Source organism: Carassius gibelio, chromosome B11 (genome assembly GCF_023724105.1).
Source record: "Carassius gibelio isolate Cgi1373 ecotype wild population from Czech Republic chromosome B11, carGib1.2-hapl.c, whole genome shotgun sequence".
Lineage (NCBI taxonomy): Eukaryota > Metazoa > Chordata > Actinopteri > Cypriniformes > Cyprinidae > Carassius > Carassius gibelio.
The window spans coordinates 23,238,783-23,260,327 of record NC_068406.1 but is presented as its reverse complement, the minus strand read 5'-3'; the positions used below and the strand labels follow the sequence as shown (position 1 = coordinate 23,260,327).

Here is a 21,545-nt window from a genome sequence, read left to right as displayed (position 1 = left end):
AAATAAAAATTAATAAAATTATACAGACAGCAAAAAACTCTTAAAATTGACAAAACTGCACAACAAAATTTAAGTGAAAACTGATATTACACAAAATCTAAATATTAATGAAAAATTATTAAAATATATGTATTATATTAAGTTATATTAATTAAAAAACGTGTGTGAAAACATTTAAACTTTAAACAAGTATTGAAATAACAATAACAATATATAAATAACAATAATTATAAAGTGAAAACAGAAGATATGAAATAAAATCTAAATATTAACCATAAAAAACAAAACAAAAAAAAAACCATAAAAGTATTTGAGTGACACTAAAATCACACTGCGCTGAAGTACAGTTGGGTTTCATATGCAGTCAGTCAGAAAACCCGTATTATTGGAGTAGTGAAGGCATCCATGCGGACCGTTCCCATTTTACACCCATGTGCTCTTTGATGTGTAATGTTCTAGAAACAATAACAGCTGCTTCTATAATCATAAAACATACTGCTCAGATGGGTAAAGCCAGAGCCTAATGTAACCTCATCTATACTCTCCACACTAACCTGGGTGTAGGTTTGATTTTGGCATTAGTGGTGTCATTACGACTGACAACAGACATTTAACTGTTTGGACATGTCATAGTGCCTCGATTAAGTGAAGCCAAAAAGCTGTGTTTATTTGTAGTAATGCATCTTCCATCTACCATAAAACATCACTTTCTGGTTTCTCTTCCACATCATTTCCCTCCAACTTTTAATAGAGCTTCTGCATGATCCAGTCCACACCTGTAGTGTCTCCTCTTCTGGAAGAAACCTGACCAAATGCATCATACAAACCAGTGAACATTTTGCTGGGTACCAACAGAACCGTCAAATGAGCAGATGCACAGAAATAAACACCACAAATGTGTCCCAAGTCCCATTTGGTTTATCTATTATGGAACTAGTGATGGTCCGAATGTGATTTTGAGGACAGGAGCCATCTGGATTTAGGAACTAAACAATCATATGGCTTCACATTTAGGCAAAAAGGCCTTAGAGATTCTACAGGGGTTATTTTAATGGTTCAAAAGGCCACATTGAAATTGTCACTTTTTTTCTCCAAAACAAAAGATGATTGTCTGATAACCAATATTTATGCTAAAGGATTTCCAGGTTCTAGCAGGTTTTGACCAAACTATTTCTTAAATAACATGCCAAATAATAACTTTTCAATTTCCATTTCAGATACTGAGCTTTTGAAATCAACACATTTCAATTACACCTAATGTGAAAACGATCTGAACACATCTGCTTGAGAAAGAGCATTAGACCATTTCTTCATCATCACAAACACTCCTCAAGATAAGCAATAAAGCCTTCAAATAAGGTTCGTAAATGACCACAAAGACACTACTCAAGCCTCATCCAGAATGAAAACATGTTTAACAGCACTCAGTTTCTAACAGCAGAGTAAAGACAACAACTTTAAAACGGTGGACCAGAAACATCAAGAAACACAAGAGAGAGTTTACGGAACTGAAAACATTCCTTTTATTGTGATTTCAACAAGAAGCAGGTTATGATCTGGGTCTCTCCTTTTTGCCTTTGTACAGAGCCAGAAGAGACACGTTGGCCACCTTCACCACCTTGAAGCGAACACCGGGAATATCACCCACGGCGTGCCCCTTACGACCGAATCCTGCCACCAGAACCTCATCGTTTTCCTGTAACCCAGAGAGAAACCACACACTGAGGACTCCAGACCGATACGCTCTTAAACTCAAATACAGCACATCATGTGTACAGTTTGACTTGGTGAATCCAGTTTACCTCAATGAAGTTCAAGCAGCCGTCGTTGGGGACGAAAGCGGTGATCTTCTTGCCGTTCTTGATCAGTTGGACCCTGACACACTTTCTGATGGCAGAGTTGGGCTGCTTGGCTTCAACACCACTGTCAACACGATAAACAGAGTCAGCCATCCGTTCCTTAGTTAAAGGGATACTCCACCCCAAAATTAAAATTGTCATTAAACCTCAAATACATAGACAGCTCCACACGGCTAAAATTAACTGTTGTTCTTTTATGTTTAATAACTTTTGACCTGCTAGTCCAATCTGAATGCTTTAAAAAGTAACCGTCGCTTCATATAACCCAGATTGCACGTCTGAATGCAGATGGAGTATTCTGACGACAACTTTCATAACTTTTCTGGACCTTGACACTGTATTTTACTTGTGGGACAGTCACAAGCCTCCAGCATTTCATCCAGAATATCTTAAATTGTGTCCTGAAGATGAACAAAGTTTGTATGGGTTTGGAACGACATGGGGGTAAGTTATTAATGGCTATTTTCATTTTGGGCTGGAGTAACCCTTTATTCTGTTGATTCACCAGGATTGTGACAAACACGGCCTCTTACACTTTCTCAAGCACGATGCCTTTGGCGTGAGATGCTCCACCGAAGGGGTTGGCCTTCAGAGCGGTGCCCAAATGGGCCTTCTTGTACTGTTTATCATGCCATTTCTGCTCGCGGCGGTGGTTCCGCAGCTTTCTAGCAGTACGCAGTCCACGACACTTGCCTGGAGGAAAAAAAAAAAAAAAAGAGAAATTTTCAATGCTTTGGTCCACAGACATAAGGTTGGTCTCTTTAAAGCAGACACTTGGTATTTATGTTCCAAATTTGAGGCTGATCTGAAAAAAAAGGAGCTTTTAATGAGATTGTGTGGGCGCAGTACCAAGCTTTTCCACTAGATGACCATCAAACGCCATTAGTGTACATTTTTGAGTGACCCGAAACATGTTTTTCCATACTTTTCTCAATATTGAAGTAGACATCACAATCAGAAGTATTAAGGGTCAGTGTGGCAGTATTAGTTTTCATTTCTAACACATAAAAGACATGCTACGAGAACCCTGGACTTACGTTATAGTTCACAATGCATCAAAAAAGGATAATATTTTTTTTTTTATATTCAAAACACTTTTAGACTTTTCTCAACAAATACAATGGATGTTATCTTTTGAACGGTCCATGAAAATTAAAGATTTTTTTACAGATTTTTCCTGATTTCATCTACACATCACAATTTCAAAGTAAAGGTCAGAACACTATGAATCTGAGGAGTACTCTTCTTGCATATTAATAAATTAGTTGCTCTGTAAAAAAATTAAAAGATCACCAAATATCAAAACTACGGTCTTTAAGCTTTCCAATGATATATAGTTTGTCAAGATTACTTTAGGTTCAGACTAAGAGATTACGGTTTAAAACATTTAATGGCAAGTGGGCCCACCGGCGTGCCAGTGACAATTGACGGGTTAAACTACAGAAGATGTGGTTGATCACTTGAGCATCTTGATACTACACTCCAGACAGCCATCATCAAATTACAGGAATTTCTGGTTTTAATTAACGTTTTTAACAAACATATATATATATATATATACACATGCATACATATGTCGTTCTTTTATGTTTAATAATAGAGCCATCGTGGAGCGGCCATCCGACTGTGTGTGCAGCTCATGGCCGCCCCACGATGGCTCTATTATTAAACATAAATTAACGACAAAAACTGCTTGATAGCGAACTCCACTTTGTCGAAATTTACGCATTAACAATTTAACAGCGCGCAAATGAAGATACTACTGTAATTAAAGCGAGTATTACAGCGTTTTGTGCAGTTTTATTGAAGCCTCGCACGTACCCATGATCGCGTGTTCTGAGTCCGGGGACAGGAAAGAACGACCACGTGACGCTCTGCGCAAATGACTGCTCCAAGGACCCCGCGGGGAAGCCAAAACGAGCGCCTGCGCGTAAATCCGTAATGCGTATTTGATTGAATATCAGAGATTAAGAAAGGATTTTAATTCCAGCCTTTTTGCTTTTCATATCTTTATTTGGATGTGAGAGATACCACTTTAATATATTTAATCTGGTTTATTTCACCGGCACCCAAGTCAAAACATTGTATTAAAATCTCTACTTGATTGCAAATGAAAAAATAATAACAATTTATGATAACAATATTCGTGCAGCAATATGGTACTCCATAGTATTTTAAAGAATGCATTGACCGTAATAACCTTAATGTAAATGTCATAAAAAAAACCAACAAAAAAACAAAACAATGGAATTAGCTTTTTTTTTTACTAGTGCTGGATTTTTTCCTGTTTACTTTATAAATGTAAATTAATTTTTTTTATGAGAAATAAATACATTTAAAATATTTTTATATATTATTATATATTATAGAAATATTATTATTTGTAACATATATCTATGAATTGTAAACAAACATATAAACAAATGCTCTCCATGGGATTAAAAATGAAATATATTATTATTTGTAACAACTATCTTTCTATGAATGTGAAATAAATACATACATTCCCTTTGGATTTAATAATTGAATTTATTATAATTGGTAATGTCGTGTATCTATGAATTGTAAATAGATATAAAACTATATTATAGGACTATACATAATTTTATTATGCATTTCTATTGTGCCAGTTAATGTGCGCTACACTAGCGATGCAGTGATAAAACAGTTTTGACCTTCTGTCACAGTTTCCAATTAATACCTCTGTCTTATGTTGGTTAATTACTGCTAATTAGTTTAGTTTAATGGGTCAGTGCTGGTTTGTGTGTCAGCAGCACACGCTGTGAATGGGCGTGGCCACGCCGCCGGATTATCCCGCCCGCTGGACGCTGATTGGCCGCCGTGCCTGTCAATCATCTCCGAGGCTGCGCTCGTTATCAAAGCAGATTATGAAGCAGCAGCGTTCAGCATCATCTCTGACAGACTCATCTGGATGATACATGGCATCAACGCGGCGCCCAATGTCTCTTGCGTTATTTTCCTTTGTCTTCCTGCAGATATCCTCGTCTTATGAGCAGCTGTCTGCATTTGTGGAAGGAAGGTGAGTGCATTATTTTCAATTAAGACTGAGAAACAAAGACTGTATATACTGGCTGTGCATGCATTTATTAAACGCTGATGAACTGGTGGGGCAGAGACAACTAGTGCTCGCCTTCTTTGTCCACCCTTCATGTCTGCATTGAGACTCGACTGAAGGGCTCTTGCAGTGAAACACAAGAGAAAACCCATCGGCATCAGTTTACAAATCCATATTTGCTACTAAAACTGGAAGCAGAGATATGTGTTGGATGAGATGAGAGCAGGAATGATCAGCATCACTGAAGGAATGTCAGGAATGTGGAGCATCTGCTTGAGCTTCAAGCTGAGACGATAATAAATTAATTTTAAAACGTAATTATGATTCATGTACCATTTATTTTTTGGCTGAACGTCACATAAAACCTTCAAGCTGCATGATCGCATTATGAATCATTTATTTATTTTATGCATGAGTCTGACGCGTGTTTATTATTAATAATTGATCTTTGATGCACTAATGAATGAATAACTTTTTGTGTGAATGAGTTTGTTGATTTTTGACTTGTTTATAGAGGGACTGGTAGATTTTAATAGCATTTTATTAATCCACAGGAGAAGATCTTTCAAAGGCAGCTGCAGACCATCATAATTTATAATAGACAATATGCAAAAAGACCTGGTGCAATACAAAATACACCACACACAACATGCACATTATACTCACAATAAATGCAGTAAAAGTAGCTGAGTGTGTAAAAAAGGAAATGTAGAAAAATGTTTATATTATTTAAATTAACAATTAATAATTTAAAAACTTTTTTGAGCATGCAATTTTTTTAAATAAAGGTGTTTCAACAAGATGCCAGATTGACTTTTTATCTTTATCCACCAGATGATGTGTAAGGTATTCATATTTGTATTTGATTTATTTTTTATTTTTATAATTTATATAATATTTTTTCCAGAATTTGACATGTTGTAAAAATGCTGAAATAATAAGTAAATAAACAGAAAATAAACCAGCAAAAAATTATTTAAAAAATCCATAAAATTAATTTGAAATATCTATTTAATCTATTATATCTATTCATATATTGTATCTATTTAAAAAAAAATATTTAATTTGACACACATATGTGTTGTAAAAATGCAGAAGGAATAAATAAACACTAAATAATTAACCAACAAAAATGCAATTGTTTACATTTCATTATTTTATTTGATAGGAAACCTGCTTATGCATGCAAAAAACAATAAGTAAATAAACATAAATAAATCAGCGAAGAAATCCAAATGTGCTCCCCTAACATATGTAGAAAAAATTATATATATAAAAAGAAATTGCAAAATGAATTTGCAACTAAATAGTTATTCTTCAAAATGTCATGGTATTTGCTGAGTAGTATTTTCTTGTACAACATACTCCAATAATTGTTTTATTTGAACTTCTTTACAGTGAATGCAACTCTTCCTGTTGTTTTCGAAGCAGTAGGCATTTTTTATGGCCACATATGTCGAGTTTCTCCAGTCCATGCTGCAGATCGTATTAAAAACACACCTCTAATTGGCAGCACATTGCTTCTAGGAGCTGAAAGCGTGTAGCATTTCTCCACTTGCACAGATGGACTTTTACTACATGTAGGCCAGTCTGGGCTTTAGCTGTCTGTGTATTAACAGATTTGATTTGGTGAAGCATCTAGATGCCGACAGAACTTCAAAGACACTCTATTCTAAGCGTCCTGACTGAAATATGCTACATGCGTTTTGAAGCAGTCAGCAGATGTCATTGATTATATAAATGTGTTCAGGTGCAGCATTAAAAAGGATAAAGCAGACAGAAGGAGGGATTTGTGTTTCCTTCAGGCTTTCCTTAGCTGTGCTGTATTCGCTCAGGTTGTTGTTTTGGATGGTGCCGTGCAGGTCAAGTTCGACTCTCTGTTTTGCTAAATATAGTTATGCAACAATAACAGAACACAAACCCTCCCACATCTCCCTCGTGGGCTTCTGTTCATTTGACGCAGTCATCCGAGGGAGTGAATTACTGATGCAGTTTATGAGAAAATAGTAAGAAACGTGTCAGAGGTCTGCTGTTGTTTACAGGGCAGATGAACAAACACCCCCTGCGTGGACAAGGGCAGATCCACACTCACAGGTCACTGCATCCTCTGCACTGAGGCGATCAATGATCTTAGATTGATGTTGTGATGATGCACAACAACAACAAACACATGCTTTTAGTATTGAAAAGCAGCGGGTCAAGTTAAATATATTCCTTAAATGCAACCGTGTTGATGGCATTTGTGGCATGCTGATGATAACCCTAACATGTTTGCTTGCAAAAAAGTTTAATTTTAGTATCATAAGAGTTTTATTAATATTTTAAATCAGTTTTAATGTTTTACATTTTTAGAAAATTTTAGTTTGTATTATTTTTTTGTCGTTTTTTTTTTTTCATTTTTAGCAGCTTTATATATAAATACATATGTGTGTATATGTTTATACTAATGCAAATGTTTATACATTTTAATTCATTTTTCATTAGTTTAGCTTTAATTTTTTACTTAATTTTACATAAACTTTTTCAGTTACAATATTTCAATCTTTTTGATGTTTTTTATGTTGGTTAAGACTTATATTTAATTTTATGTCACCTTTATTTCAGTTAATAAAAATGATTCGAATACTATTCATATTAGTTCACAATAAAAACACTGGAATGCATTTAAAAAGAACTGCATTTCTGCCTTATCTGAGGAAAACTCAGGCTAAAGAGATCATTTGTTTATATGCGTTATATATATTTATATACGAGTCACAATCTCTTCTCTTTCATCCTCGCTAACCGATGACATCCTCACATCTTTCTTTGATCCCTGACTGACATAATGTGCCAGCGCCGGTCAGACTGACCCATAATCACGTCTGAGAGCCAGGTTAAGCCCATTTCAGCAGCATTACTCAGAGATTAAACGGTTAAACTGTTCATCTTTCAGTAATCCGTCTTACAGTTGAAGAAATCACAAGAACATACAGAAGAAAATCACACATCAGATTTAAATCGATTCTCCTAGACAGCGATAAGATTAAAAAAAAAAAAAAAAAACAGTAGAAAAATTTGAGACGTTTCCTGCTTCTCGGATGTTTCTGAGAAAAAGACCCAGGAAACCTCACCTGTTATTCTGAAGACATCTTTAAGGAACATTTCACCCAGAAAAGAAAATTAGCTTAAATAGTCCTCACTCTCAGGCCATCCAAGATGTAGATGAGTTTGTTTCTTTATTAGATTTGGAGAAATGTAGCATTATGGATGCACTGCAGTGAATGGGTGCCGTCAGAATGCGAGTTCACAATAAGATGAAAATCTGCATGTTTGAAAGAAACAAATCCATCATTAAGATGTTTTTAACTTTTAACTGTCTCTTCCAGCTAAAACATGAGTCCATAATAATGCTTCCTTCAGAGAAAAAGCCCATCTTCTGTTGTCTCTCACATCAAAATCCATTTGTTTAAAGCTGTTTTGGCTTGTAAACGCTCCTGATTCAGACAAGTTACTTTTTTTTAATCAGGGAAAACAATATTATAAACTTTTTGGCCAACAGCAACAGTTTGAAATTAAAAACATATTAATGATTGATTTATTTAAATACAAACACACAGGTTTTGTCTTCTCCAGATGTTAACTGATAGACTCGAGTGGCTGTGGATTATTGTGATGTTTTTATCAGCTGTTTAGACTCTCATTCTGACGGCACCCATTCACTGCAGAGCATCCTCTGATGAGACACTGATGCAATGCTACATTTCTCCAAACCTGATGAAGAAACAAAGTCATCCTAATCTTGGATGACCTGAGGCTAAGCACATTATCAGCAGATCTTCATTTTTTGATGATCTGTTCTTCAATATGAACTTGAGCATTTATCATGACTCGTTTGTGTGTATATTTATTTCTCCTGAGGCATTTCTAAGCTGATGCTTAAAGGAAATGTAACTGAGATCTCCCGAGCAATAGAAATATCCTGCGGGAACAAAGCGAAGTGACTTGAAAGCGAGTTGGTCTCACTTCACGGATGATGACGATCCAGCAGTGACTCACAGCATCAATGCCTCCTGTATCTCATTCATATTCATAACACGTGGAGATCTGATCTGCAGCTGAGAACCAATGATTGTATCCAACTATAAATATGATTTCAGGTATTCATCTGTAATATAATGCACTCATTAAATTCTCATTCTTACAGCTCAGATGATGCACCATCACAAGACATCAGATTCCAACAAAGTAAGTATTTAAATAATAACTTTGATTTCTTTCTTCAGTGGTTCTTTGAAAATCCTAATGTATCATATTTGATCTGCACATTTCTAAATGTTCGACATGATCAAAACTAAATCTACAAGGTCTACTCCGTGCCTTCTGTCGTCTGATTGTTGGTTTAGACTTTTTGATCCAGTAAAAGCTCTTTTAGTGTAATTGTACAAACGTCCAGCTTTAGCTGCTGCTGAATGATGAACACATTTTTTGGACGGAAGCAGCTTTACTTGATTCTCCATCAATAATTGTTTTGTCTCAAATCTGATCCTTGGGATCTTTCGAAGAACATTTCCCTTCCTTAGTGGAGGAATGATCTTCACAAGCCTCCAGAACATCTCATATCTTTTTTGGAGCATTTATTTCTTCATCTATCAATCAGCATTAGATATATATATATATATAGAGAGAGAGAGAGATTGACAACTGATTTTATATATATATCTGTTATAAAATGCTCACATATTTACTTTACAAGCATCAGAATTCCAGCACCTTCTGTCCATATAAATATCAGAATCTGCACCAAAAAGTTTTTGTTTTTTTTGTAACAATATACACTACCATTCAAAAGTTGGGAGTCCGTAAAATTTCCTTTCTTTCTTTCTTTCTTTTTTTTTGAAAGAAAGGAATACTTTATTCAGAAAGTATTTTTTTATTGATTTAATAAAGCCATAGTAAATGCTTATATTTTCAGAAAATATTTCTATTTTGAATAAATACTTTTCTTTTAAACTTTTTATTCATCAAAGAATTCTTAGAAGTACTACAGGTTCCATTTTTTTAGAATGTGTGTGTGTGTGTGTGTGCGTGTGTGTGTGTGTGTGTGTGTGTGTGTGTGTGCGCATGCCTCTGGTCCATGATTTTTGTATTTAATTAATTCATTGATGTATTTAACTGCATCTATAATATTTATGTCCCATTAAGTTACTTCTTTGAAGGGAACTTAAATAAATTGTTAAAATGCGTATGTATCGTATGTATTTGTAAATTAAGTGTTTCCAACATTGATAATAAATCCGTGTATTAGTATGATTTCTGAAGGATCATGTGACACTGAAGAAGCTGAAAATACAGTTTTGCATCACAGAAATGAATTATATATAAATATAGTAAAATAGAAAACCGTTATTTTAAAAAGGAATCTTTATTTTTTATAAAAAAATAAATGTATCCTTGATGAGCAAAATAGACTTCTTTTAAAAAACATTAAGTATGTTATGTAATAGTGCACACAGTCCTTTAGAAACATGCTTATTTTTGCATATTAGTTTGAATAAATGAGTAAATATTTGTTCAGATTTATTGAGCATGTGTTGTTGTGCAGATGAGGTGGACGCTGACGGCTCGGTGTTTGCGGCTGAAGTGCGTCTCAGACGAGCGCTTCAGGTGAGACCAGACGAGACCAGACACTGTGACCTTGTGCAGATTTCCCTCCAAAGCAGATGAATTTAATCCTTCACAGACTGCACTGTCTTTGAAAAAACAGATTACAGACATGCTACATTTTTAATCAGGACTTTCACTCTGATTTTGGATATGTAACGGTGCCCCAAAAGTCTCTAATTCCCTTTGCAAATATGATTTCTGTAAACTGTTCTTCATGAGAATAAGGTGTGTTGCAAAGCATAGTGGAGAACGGGGCTAGTTCTCACACACAGATACAAGAGTATTTCATTCAAGACTTTTATTCCTGAAAATAGTTGTTTAATTACATTTAATTACAATATACTGTCTGTTGGTTGAAATATCTGTGGTTTACATAGATTTAAAATATGTTACAGTTTACATATTTGCAGTTCAATCAACTGTTTTGTGGTTTATTATAGGTTTAGATTTAACTTTAAAAGCTTAATAGCAGGTTAAATTGTGACAACTTACCAACAGGTCTTACATACACAATTTCTGAAAGAAATTTATACTTGAATTCAGCAAGAATGCATTAAATTGATCAAAAGTGACATTAAAACATTTATTTTTAAATGAATGCTGTTTTTAACTTTATTTTTTATCAAAGAATCAAGAAAAATGACATTTATCATGATTTATCATGAAACATTACACAGTGCCACTTTAATAATAAACAGAAATGTTTTTTTTTGAGCAGCAAATCAGTATATTTTCATGATTTCTGAAGATCATGTGACACTGAAGACTGGAGTAATGATACTGAAAATACAGCATTTAATCTGAATGATAAATTACATTTTAACATATATTCAAATGGAAAACACTTATTTTAAATTGTAATAATATTTCAGAATTTAAATATTTTTCCTGTATTTTTAATCAGAACAATTTAAGCTTGGCTGAGCAAAACATTTAAAATATTTTCAAACCCAAACTTGTCTAACCATGGATGTGTGTTGTCACAATAGTTTGTGCAGTTATTGTACATTTTATTAAATTCTATACATAATCAGACAATAATACCGACCTCAAACTTGAGAATGATGGTGTACTGTAGTGTGTTGCTCATGTCACTGTTGTTTCAGCCGTACGCATGGCCGCTTCACGCTCCTCCACGCAGGAAGTTGCTTCAGTCTCCAGGAATGTTGCTGTATTCTCCTCTGAGTGTTTCTTACAACGGAAAGACCTGCATCCTCTTCAGAGCCCGCAAACTGGCCATCAGGTACAGGAATCACAGTTTGGTGGACCTCACAGAGAGGACCTTCAGCCCAGACGCACCGGTGGACACCAAAGGCTCCTTCTGCAGCAAAGACAAAGCCATGTGAGTTCAGCATGTACACCGGTGATGCAAATGTACTTTTTAACAGTTTGTCTCACAAAAATAGGTCTAGAAATGTAAAAAAAAATTTTTTATATATATATTATGTTTTGTTCTACTTAATATCACAATGCACTTTTAAATATTACCTGGACATATTCCATAAATAAATGATCAAAATCTAAAAACTACCTCAGCCTGGTGTATAATTGAGCTGGAAAATTTGAAAGCTAATGAATTTACATGTTTGACTTGATGGATATTTAATACTATTTTGACATATTTTATTATTATGCAGACTCAATCTACGTTTCGGCGATGTGGAAGATCTAAGAGGCCTCGCTATCAGGTTATTCCTTATTTACTTCATATAAATACATTTTTATAATTATATTTTTTTTTAATTCATGGTATTTTAATTTGTTTGTATGACTACATTTCCTAAAATATAAAAATAATAATTGTATATAAAATACAATTTTAGTTGTTTTATATTTATACTCTACACCACTACAATACAGTGATTTTACATTTAAGCGATATGACAAAAGGCACCAATGTTTGAAAATTAATTGTTTTATTTTTAATATTCAAATATTTTAATATTAACATCTTTACATTTATAAAGAGGTTTTCATCAATAATAATTTCGTAGTCAGTCAGACAGATTTGGAATTTAATGGAATAAAATTTAAATGTATTCAAACCTCTTTATAAGGTTTTATAGAATGTTAATAGTTTCCATTTGTATCAAATTATTATTTTTTTATTTTTTTATCATCGCAGATGTGTCAATATTAGTCCAAGTACAGTACCTCCAAATGTAGTTCATCCAATCTGAATTTAGAGTAAAATATATATATATATATATATATATATATATATATATATATATATATATATATATATATATATATATATATATATATATATATATATATAATTTTGTGAGATAAATACGTGATTATTTCCACAGACTACAGATGTCAAACACATTCTACGAGTCTGCGGGACAGAACTGGTTCACTCTGGATAACGTTTACATCCATTATAACTGGACGCACGAGGCCGTGTTCAATGCTACAGATGTGTACGCGCCCTCCACCAACTCCTATCACTGCCAGCACGTCAGCAGCCTGCAGAAGTACGACACGCTGCTGGTACCCAGCGCCAACACAGACCACGCCGCAAGCTGGCACATAACCTTCACCGACTTCCAGGTTGGCAGGCATCTCTTTCCCTCCATCCTCCTCTGATAAGCGCCTCGTACTGGAGTTGTAGCATCTTGCGCTGTATTTTTAGCCTCTGGTGGGTGTAATGTGGTTACACAAGCGTGTGGTTTGGCGTGAGAGCAGCGTCTTTTTAAAAGCTCACAGTCCAGATTGTGTGGAAGAACATGAGGAGTTTAGGTGAAATTAAATGCTTTTTAATTTGGAATATAGAAAACTATGACTTATATTCTGCTTTGCCTGGAACTTCTCTGGCTATTTCTACATTACGGAGAAGTAGAAAACAATACTTTGTCAAGTAGAAAACAGATAAAATAGACAGACAGACAGATAGATGGATAGACAGAAAGACAGACTGATGGACAGATCCAGACAGACAGACAGATCGATACAGACAGATACAGACAGACAGATACAGACAGACAGTCAGACAGATACAGACAGAAAGACAGATACAGACAGAAAGACAGATACAGACAGACGGACAGACAGACAGATACAGACAGACAGACAGGCAGACAGACAGACAGATACAGACAGACAGTCAGACAGATACAGACAGAAAGACAGATACAGACAGAAAGACAGATACAGACAGACGGACAGACAGACAGGCAGACAGACAGACAGATACAGACAGATACAGACAGACAGATACAGACAGATGGACAGACAGACAGTCAGACAGATACAGACAGACAGAGACAGACAGACAGATACAGACAGACAGATACAGACAGACAGATACAGACAGACAGATACAGAAAGACAGACAGATACAGACCGACAGACAGACAGATACAGACCGACAGAGACAGACAGATACAGACAGACCGACAGACAGACAGATACAGACAGACAGACAGACAGACAGATACAGACAGACAGATACAGACCGACAGACAGACAGATACAGACAGACAGAGACAGACAGACAGATACAGAAAGACAGACAGATACAGACCGACAGACAGACAGATACAGACAGACAGAGACAGACAGACAGATACAGACCGACAGACAGACAGATACAGACAGACAGAGACAGACAGACAGATACAGACAGACAGACAGACAGATACAGAAAGACAGACAGATACAGACCGACAGACAGACAGATACAGACCGACAGAGACAGACAGATACAGACAGACCGACAGACAGACAGATACAAACAGACAGACAGATACAGACCGACAGAGACAGACAGATACAGACAGACAGACAGACAGACAGATACAGAAAGACAGACAGATACAGACCGACAGACAGACAGATACAGACCGACAGAGACAGACAGATACAGACAGACCGACAGACCGACAGAGACAGACCGATACAGACAGACAGACAGACAGACAGACAGATACAGACAGACAGATACAGACCGACAGACAGACGGACAGACAGATACAGACCGACAGACAGACAGATACAGACAGATACAGACAGACAGACAGATACACACAGACAGAAACAGATGGACGGACAGATACAGACAGATGATAAATAGATAGATAGTGATGTGCTGTTTCTTCTGTTGTTCCTCACAGATCCAGGCGTTTAACGTTCAGTCCAGTAAGTTTGCGGCGGCCAGTGACTGCGCGACCTTCTTCACTCCTGCCATCCTGATGGGTCTGATCACGTCTCTGATCCTGCTGCTGGTGCTGGCCTACGCACTGCACATGGTGGTTCACCTGAAGCACATCGACCGCTACGAAGAGCACAAGACCACCGTCTACTTCCCTCGCAGCACAGAAGCAGAGAGCACAGAGAAGAACAACCTCTAGAGTCCCGAGAGAGACGGACACTTCTGTGACTGTGAGCTCTGGAGGCCGGACGGGAAGAAAACTCTCATCCGAGCAGAGAATCAAAGCCGTTTGGGACTGACTGCACCACGGCAGTGACATCATTGTGGTGGGACAGTGGAAGTCCGAATCAGGTTCCTTCGAGAGCTTTACAGGCTCAGCACACCGGAGGATTGGGAGATATCCACCTGTTCTCACCAAAAATCTAGGAATTAAACATTCAGCATCAGGTTATAGGGGAAGGAGATCTTCAGATGTTTGAATGCAATTCAGAATAGCACAATAATTGATATATATCTTGCATTTGCATCGTCTGTCTTAGCTTCTGTTTGACTGCTAAGGACCAGATTTAACTTCAGTACTGATGCTTCTTTGAAGTCAATATAAATAGTGTTTCGCAAGCAATTTTGCAGTTGTAATTTTACGTATTTGTGCATAAAACATCTTGATTTTTTTCATCTGGAACTGATTGGATGATATTATGGAAGAGCAATTCTGCTACAGAATTGAAAATATCAAAAGATTTATTGCGACTGTTTTTCACAATTCTGAATTTATATTTGAGGGAAAAAAGACAGAATTGAGAAATATAAATATTTATATCTTCATATCTTGCAATTTTTACTTTTTTTCTCTCATAATTCTGACTTTTTCTCTGAATGTGTAACTCATAATTCAGAGTTTATATCTCCCGCCAATTTTGAGTTTATGTCATAACATTCTAAGTTTATATCATACTTATGTTTATATCTCAATTGAGTTTTTATCTCACAAGTGAGCTTTAACTTACAATTGTTTATATCTCACAGTTGTTTTGTTTATATTTCACATTACTGAGTTTTTATATTGCAATTATGTTTCGTGAGAAAAAAAGTCAGTTGAATCAAGAGATATAAACTGCTAGAAAAAAACTTTTTTTTTATGAATTATGAAATAAAAAGTCTCAATAACTGTTAAATATTTTTTTATCCTGTGTTGGAAACCATAGGATGGTGAACAACAAGCACAATGAATCAGAATAAATCCAGGAATGTGTATTAAGAGAGTATTTTGATTTCATGTTGACTTCGAAGTTTTAAACTGTGAATAAACCATATGTAATATAGTTTCAATTTGTGTATCAATGAACAGATGGGGGAAAAATGCTTTTCCCCATTGATAATGAAATTGGTGCTGATAAGCAAAAACTCGAACTAATATTCAAACATACTGTGTGATGGTTTCAATAAAGTGTGTAACCAGCAAATAGATGTTTCAATCTGAAACATTTTCCCTCGAGTTGCAAAAAAATTGTGAGAAAATACTTTGATTTCTTTACTGATGTTATTTTGAGAATATGTAGACTGTATGTTAACTCTGGGTTTTGTATCATTTTTTATTAGTCTTTTGTGTATGTTTTTGGCTGTGGTGAGAAGCGGCTTCTTATTACTTGGATTTTTAATTGACGATTGAAGCAAAACAACAAAGGAAGCAACATGATGTTTTAATGTAGTGAACATGCAGCATGCCAGTGGCTAGAGACATTTCTGAACCAGAATAATCTGACTGTTTGCTTTGTACCATGCATATTGGTAATATCATAATGTGTTAAATATGGGAAAAGTTTTTTTTTTCATGTATATGTCTTTGGGAACCTATTAATAGCTTAACTTTGTTCAGCAGATATTTATGCAGATAAAATAGAGAGATGTGAAATGGGTTATGATGTATTCATGTTTGATGATGATTATTATTATTGTCCTCTCAGCTGAGTTCAATAAAACCAGCAGCACAGTTATGTTGCAGAATTATTTGTGCACTGTTTTCAATTTAATCCATAATTAGGTAGACTAAAAGTGCATTTATCAAATACAGTTTATTATAACTATGAGATTTTATTTCGACAAACTATTTAACAGCTTTAAAGAAATCAACCACTTACAAATAGCGCCTCCTAGTGGCATTATAAAATACTCAGGTATGAGTTTAAAAGATCACGTTCTTTATCTTGCTTTACGTAGAGCATCAATATTTTTAATATTTATAAAAAAAAAATGTAGTTTCTTGTATAAAAATCCAAGTTATACTTAAAAACGTAAGAATTATACTTAAAAAATTAAATAAGTTAATATATATATATATATATATATATATATATATATATATATATATATATGTAAAAATATATATATATCAGGTAACTTTATTGCTATTTTTCTACTTATTATACAGTAGGCTACTGTTAGATATTTTATTTATTTTAATCTAATTTGTATAAAGGCCAAATTTATACTGTGAAAATATTATAAATAAATAAATGAATTGAGATAATAACTGTAAACATTTTGTTTAAATAATATTTTATTGATGTAAACAATATTAATAAAAAACATTTTTTATATCATTTAAAATCTCCCGCTGTATATATATTATAAGTTAAGCATCCAATATTTTTTACCCATTAGTACCCATAATGCATTCGTTTAATCTAATTTGTATTTATTCTAATCTTATGTATCCTATAATTCACCAGCACCGTGTTCTCTTTTCCACTGACCACAGAAAAATCCATAGACAGGCTTACATAATTATGTAATAATAACTTTATAACACCATTAACAATGAGATAACCCTTATATTGAGATCAGCGTTTTCGTTAAAATCTGTTTTAAGGTAACTTCAGCGCCTTTATTTACTGATATAATAACCGATTTAATAAAAATTAAACTAAACATAAATATATCATAATTTCATTTTAGACGCAATTCACGATAGATGTGAATTATATATAAATAGGTATATGTCGAATCTGGAGTTCTGGATAAAAAAAGAGCGTTTCGTGATCGTGGATGACACCGGATGTTGTTCTTCCCCGCGCTCATGTTGAACCGGCTTACCAAGCTATTTTCCCGTTACATTCCCCCTTCTTCAATCCTAAGAACCATCAGAAACCTGAAGATGGAGAGATGTGTGGTGAGATGCGTGCCTCGCGAGTCCAAACTGACCATCTCGTTCAATTTGAACGGCAGTAACAAACAGATGCTGAGAGATCAGACCGAACCGCTGGGGAAAGCACTGGCTCGAATAGCCAACAGCCAAAACAAAGCGAAGAAATCCAAACCAAACAAAGAAAAAACCGAGACCCCAGAAGCGGGTGAACTAGAAATCAGCCTGCGCGTGAACGAAACCCGCGTTCCCGAGGACACCGTGAACGCGCGCGCCTGGCTAGATGGAGCAGTGCTGCATATCGGTGATATTAAGTATAAAGTAGAACTGAATCCTCCAACATTCACTCTATCCGAGCTCCCAAAATCTCTAATGGCAGGGTTTCCAGTTTGTCCCAAACTAGAGATAGAGTTTGGAGATCTGAAGCTCTCTAAGTTCAAATGGTTCAAAGAAAGATCTCCTAATTCACATATAAGTGGAGATCAAGACTCCTGGATGGAGGCTGGATGTGAGCGTGTGTTCACACCATCCAATCAGGACATAGGTTTGAAGGTGATGCTGAAATGCACGCCTGGGGACGGATCCAGGTTCGGGGAACCTAAGGATCTGGTATCTTCAGGCGTAGTTGAAGCCGGTCCGGGAACATGCAGCTTTGACACCAGACACATGTTCACTCAGAAGATCTCTGATGAATCTTCACTGAGGGTTGTGTCTTACAACATCCTAGCTGACATCTACGCTCAAACTGATCTTTCCAAAACGGTCCTGTATCCTTACTGTGCACCATACGCTTTAGAAATGGACTACAGACAGAATCTGATCAAGAAGGAGCTGTCAGGGTACAACGCTGACATCGTTTGCCTCCAGGAGGTGGATAAAGGCGCTTTTGTAGATAGTTTATCTCCTGCGTTAGATGCGTTTGGATTGGAAGGGGTTTTTAGGATCAAGGAAAGGCAGCATGAAGGTCTGGCCACGTATTTTCGGAGGTCTAAGTTGAGATTGGTCCAGCAGTATGATATTATGCTGAGCGAGGCTTTGATGACGGATCCGCTTCATCAGGAGCTGATGGAGAAAGTGTCCACTAATCCCAGCTTGAAGGAGAAGATTGGAAGCAGGTCCACGATGCTGCAGGTATTTCACTGTAACTTGGTGGATATGTGTGTGTGTGTGTATATATATATATATATATATATATATATATATATATATATATATATATATATATATATATACATACACAGTGGGGCTTGAAAGTTTGGGCACCCCATGCAGAATCTGTGAAAATGTCAATCATTTTAACAAATATATATATATATATATATATATATATATATATATATATATATATATATATATATATATATATATTACAATATGCATTATTTTTTTCAGGTCTAAAAATCACATTTAAAATTGAGCTGCCTCATATATCTAGGATTTTCAAGACTGGAAATCCTGTATTTATTTTTAAAGAAATATTTAGATTTTTGCCTTATTTTGATTGTTGTTTTGTTTTACTTTAAATATTGTGAATCATTTATTGTAATGTAACTTGTTTTCTCGATCGTTTATATACTTATTTTAACAGCTTTTCTCTCTAAAAATGTTTTAATAAATATTTTCTTGAAATAAAAAATATATATATTTTTGGTAGTTTTAATTTATTGCTTGTTTTATCTTTAATTCATATCTTATTTAATCTACTTTATTTTTTTATCTTATTTTTATTATCTGTTTTTTTACATATTTTTCTAATCAATATTTTCTTTAATTAAAATAAGAAATATCTTGATTTTTATTTGTCATTAAACCATTTAAATGCCTTATTTATTTTAAAATGATTTTTTTTTATTTATCTTACTCTTATTTTTATAAATAAAAATGTACACAACTTGAGTCAAAATAAAAAAATATATTATTTTTTATTTAAAAAAAAGAATAGTTTTTTTTGTATTTTTTTCCGAGTCAAAATAAAAAATATATTATTTTTATTAAAAAAATTATACAGCTTTTTTTTCTAGTATTGTTTTGAGTCAAAATATAAAATATATAGATTTTTAGTTATCTTGGCTTATTTTTATCGATGCTTTTAAATAATTTTAAGTCCTATCTTTTTGTTTATTTTAAATATTCATTTATATATAATCTTTTTTTTTTTTGCACCATTTTGCAATTACTTTCTTGAATTAAAATATTTGTAGTTAAAAAAATGTGGCTTGTTTTAATGCTTCAAATCATTTTAAATCATCTTGCTTTTAGGAAAACTAACAAAAATGCATCTCTACCCTGATTTCTCAGGTGACCGTCTTGCAGTCGTTGTGTGACCCGTCAAGGATATTATGTGTGGGAAACACACACCTGTACTGGCACCCTAAAGGTGAGAATCAGTGTGAATATACTGAAGTTTGCGTCACAGTTTCTGACAGTCTGCTGTGTGTTCAGGGGGAAACATTCGACTGGTTCAGATTGCAGTGGCCCTGAAACACATGAAGCAGGTTGTGACAGAGAAGCATCCTGGAGCCGGACTCATATTCTCGGGTGATTTCAACAGCACGCCCTCCTCCGGTCTCTTCCAGCTCGTCTGTGACGGATCCGTCTCGGAGAATCATGCCGACTGGGCCTCTAATGGACCGGAAGAGCAGATCCAGGTGGGACTGATGAACCCGTTCCAGCTGGCCAGTGCTTGCGGGGTCCCAGCTTTCACTAACTACGTCGGAGGCTTCCAGGGCTGTCTGGACTATATTTTCGTGGAGCCGCATGTGCTTCAGGTGGAGCAGGTGATTCCTCTACCCAGCCTCCAGGAGGTCACGACCTGCGTGGCTCTTCCGAGCGTCTCGCACCCGTCGGATCACATCGCACTGGTGTGTGACCTCAAGTGGAAGTGAAATGATCATCGTGTTTCATTAAAATCTATTTTAGATTTCAGCATTGTGCTTATATTTATCACATCACTTCATTCTTATTTGTACAAATGGAAACTGATGATGAGGATTGTGTGATATTTATCAAATGCCAGTTATGACACACACCTACTTGGAAATATTGAAAGATGTATTTACAATATGCAACGGTTTAAATTCATCCAACATTTAGTGATGTTGCTTTAATAACTCTGCTTTTCAAACCAGAAGAGTGATTGGAAATAACCAGTTTCCTCATGAAGTAATACTTCATTTAAGATGTAGATGAGTTCGTTTCTTCAACAGATTTGGAGAAATGTAGCATTGCATCAGTGTCTCATCAATGGATGCTCTGCAGTGAATGGGTGCCGTCAGTTTGAGAGTCCAAACAGCTGATAAAAACATCACAATAATCCATAATGTCTTGTGAAGCTGCATGATTTAAACAAATCCATCATAAATGCATGTTAAATTTAAACCGTTGGACCCTCATTCTGACGGCACCCATTCACTGCAGTGCATCCATTGGTAAACAGATGATGCAATGCTATTTTCTCCAAATCTGATGAAGAAACACACTCCTCTACATTCTGGATGACCTGAGTGTGAGGACATTTTCATTTTTGGGTGAAATATCTTAAATAAACATGAATACCATCAGTTTCTGCAATGTGCAACCTGTATGTATAACTCTTAAAATCTCAAAAAATGATGCATGACCCTTAAATGACATTAAATGATGAGTGAAATTCTTTCGTGAGCC

General features: G+C 35.2%; 3 protein-coding genes across 3 annotated transcripts; 2 read left to right on the top strand and 1 right to left on the bottom strand.

Annotated features, from left to right (window-relative positions):
• Positions 1-1,499: 1,499 nt before the first annotated feature.
• On the bottom strand, positions 1,500-3,832 carry rps23 (ribosomal protein S23). The gene is made up of 4 exons (XM_052569460.1): positions 3,681-3,832; positions 2,393-2,552; positions 1,803-1,923; positions 1,500-1,696 (listed from the first exon to the last, which is right to left on the bottom strand). Exons 1-4 carry the CDS (start codon positions 3,682-3,684, stop codon positions 1,550-1,552), a joined length of 432 nt encoding a protein of 143 aa, XP_052425420.1. The 5' UTR covers positions 3,685-3,832; the 3' UTR covers positions 1,500-1,549.
• An 844-nt stretch (positions 3,833-4,676) lies between these two features.
• On the top strand, positions 4,677-16,734 carry atp6ap1la (ATPase H+ transporting accessory protein 1 like a). Its single transcript, XM_052569458.1, has 7 exons — positions 4,677-4,899; positions 9,122-9,162; positions 10,520-10,581; positions 11,688-11,923; positions 12,219-12,269; positions 12,897-13,140; positions 14,703-16,734. Exons 1-7 carry the CDS (start codon positions 4,799-4,801, stop codon positions 14,937-14,939), a joined length of 972 nt encoding a protein of 323 aa, XP_052425418.1. The 5' UTR covers positions 4,677-4,798; the 3' UTR covers positions 14,940-16,734.
• A 1,032-nt stretch (positions 16,735-17,766) lies between these two features.
• pde12 (phosphodiesterase 12) lies at positions 17,767-21,534 on the top strand. Its single transcript, XM_052569456.1, has 3 exons — positions 17,767-19,013; positions 20,181-20,259; positions 20,325-21,534. The coding sequence occupies exons 1-3, from the start codon at positions 17,796-17,798 to the stop codon at positions 20,765-20,767; spliced, it is 1,740 nt and encodes a 579-aa protein (XP_052425416.1). The 5' UTR covers positions 17,767-17,795; the 3' UTR covers positions 20,768-21,534.
• The last annotated feature ends 11 nt before the right edge of the window (positions 21,535-21,545 follow it).

What these genes read in the sequence shown, in the direction of transcription:
- pde12 (XM_052569456.1), top strand. Translation starts at nt 17,796, where the DNA reads ATGTTGTTCTTCCCCGCGCTCATGTTGAACCGGCTTACCAAGCTATTT. An exon ending in GCAGGTCCACGATGCTGCAG is followed by an intron (nt 19,014 to 20,180) that starts GTATTTCACTGT and finishes CTGATTTCTCAG; the next exon opens with GTGACCGTCTTGCAGTCGTT. An exon ending in CCTGTACTGGCACCCTAAAG is followed by an intron (nt 20,260 to 20,324) that starts GTGAGAATCAGT and finishes CTGTGTGTTCAG; the next exon opens with GGGGAAACATTCGACTGGTT.
- rps23 (XM_052569460.1), bottom strand. An exon ending in GGCATCGTGCTTGAGAAAGT is followed by an intron (nt 1,924 to 2,392) that starts GTAAGAGGCCGT and finishes TCGTGTTGACAG; the next exon opens with TGGTGTTGAAGCCAAGCAGC. An exon ending in GCTGCTTGAACTTCATTGAG is followed by an intron (nt 1,697 to 1,802) that starts GTAAACTGGATT and finishes TCTGGGTTACAG; the next exon opens with GAAAACGATGAGGTTCTGGT.
- atp6ap1la (XM_052569458.1), top strand. Translation starts at nt 4,799, where the DNA reads ATGGCATCAACGCGGCGCCCAATGTCTCTTGCGTTATTTTCCTTTGTC. An exon ending in GTCTCAGACGAGCGCTTCAG is followed by an intron (nt 10,582 to 11,687) that starts GTGAGACCAGAC and finishes CTGTTGTTTCAG; the next exon opens with CCGTACGCATGGCCGCTTCA. An exon ending in TAACCTTCACCGACTTCCAG is followed by an intron (nt 13,141 to 14,702) that starts GTTGGCAGGCAT and finishes TGTTCCTCACAG; the next exon opens with ATCCAGGCGTTTAACGTTCA.